This window comes from Nestor notabilis, unplaced genomic scaffold (assembly GCF_000696875.1).
Source record: "Nestor notabilis isolate BGI_N333 unplaced genomic scaffold, ASM69687v1 scaffold19685, whole genome shotgun sequence".
Taxonomy (NCBI): domain Eukaryota; kingdom Metazoa; phylum Chordata; class Aves; order Psittaciformes; family Psittacidae; genus Nestor; species Nestor notabilis.
Genome location: NW_009929085.1, coordinates 3,021 through 3,267, shown reverse-complemented (window position 1 = coordinate 3,267; position 247 = coordinate 3,021). Strand labels below are relative to the sequence as shown.

The 247-nt window shown below is 68.0% G+C and overlaps 1 protein-coding gene across 1 annotated transcript in view; it reads right to left on the bottom strand.

Moving 5' to 3' along the window:
* The window catches only part of LOC104405976 (striated muscle-specific serine/threonine-protein kinase-like), a gene marked incomplete at its 3' end in the record, with an annotated part of 5,155 nt that overhangs the window by 2,146 nt on the left and 2,762 nt on the right, over nucleotides 1–247 (bottom strand). Inside the window, exon 4 of the mRNA XM_010014828.1 lies at nucleotides 59–144. Coding sequence (XP_010013130.1) covers nucleotides 59–144 — 86 coding nt within the window. The remainder of the gene's footprint in view (nucleotides 1–58; nucleotides 145–247) is intronic.

Here is a 247-nt window from a genome sequence, read left to right as displayed (position 1 = left end):
GTGCCTTCTTGCTGCAGACCTTTCGTGGTGCGTGCATCCTCCACCTCAGCAGGCTTACTGGCCACCACCCTGCCCCGCGCTGGGGCTTTCCTCCCACGCTGCCCTCCCAGGTCCGGCTCCCCATCAGGTCCCACCAGCGCCACACTGGAAAGTGCCAGGTGCTGGATGACGTGTGTGCTCTCCGATGGTGAGGTCTTCGTCGGCAGTGCCTTGCGCCCAGTGGCACCCCGCGCGGACGGGGGGGCGG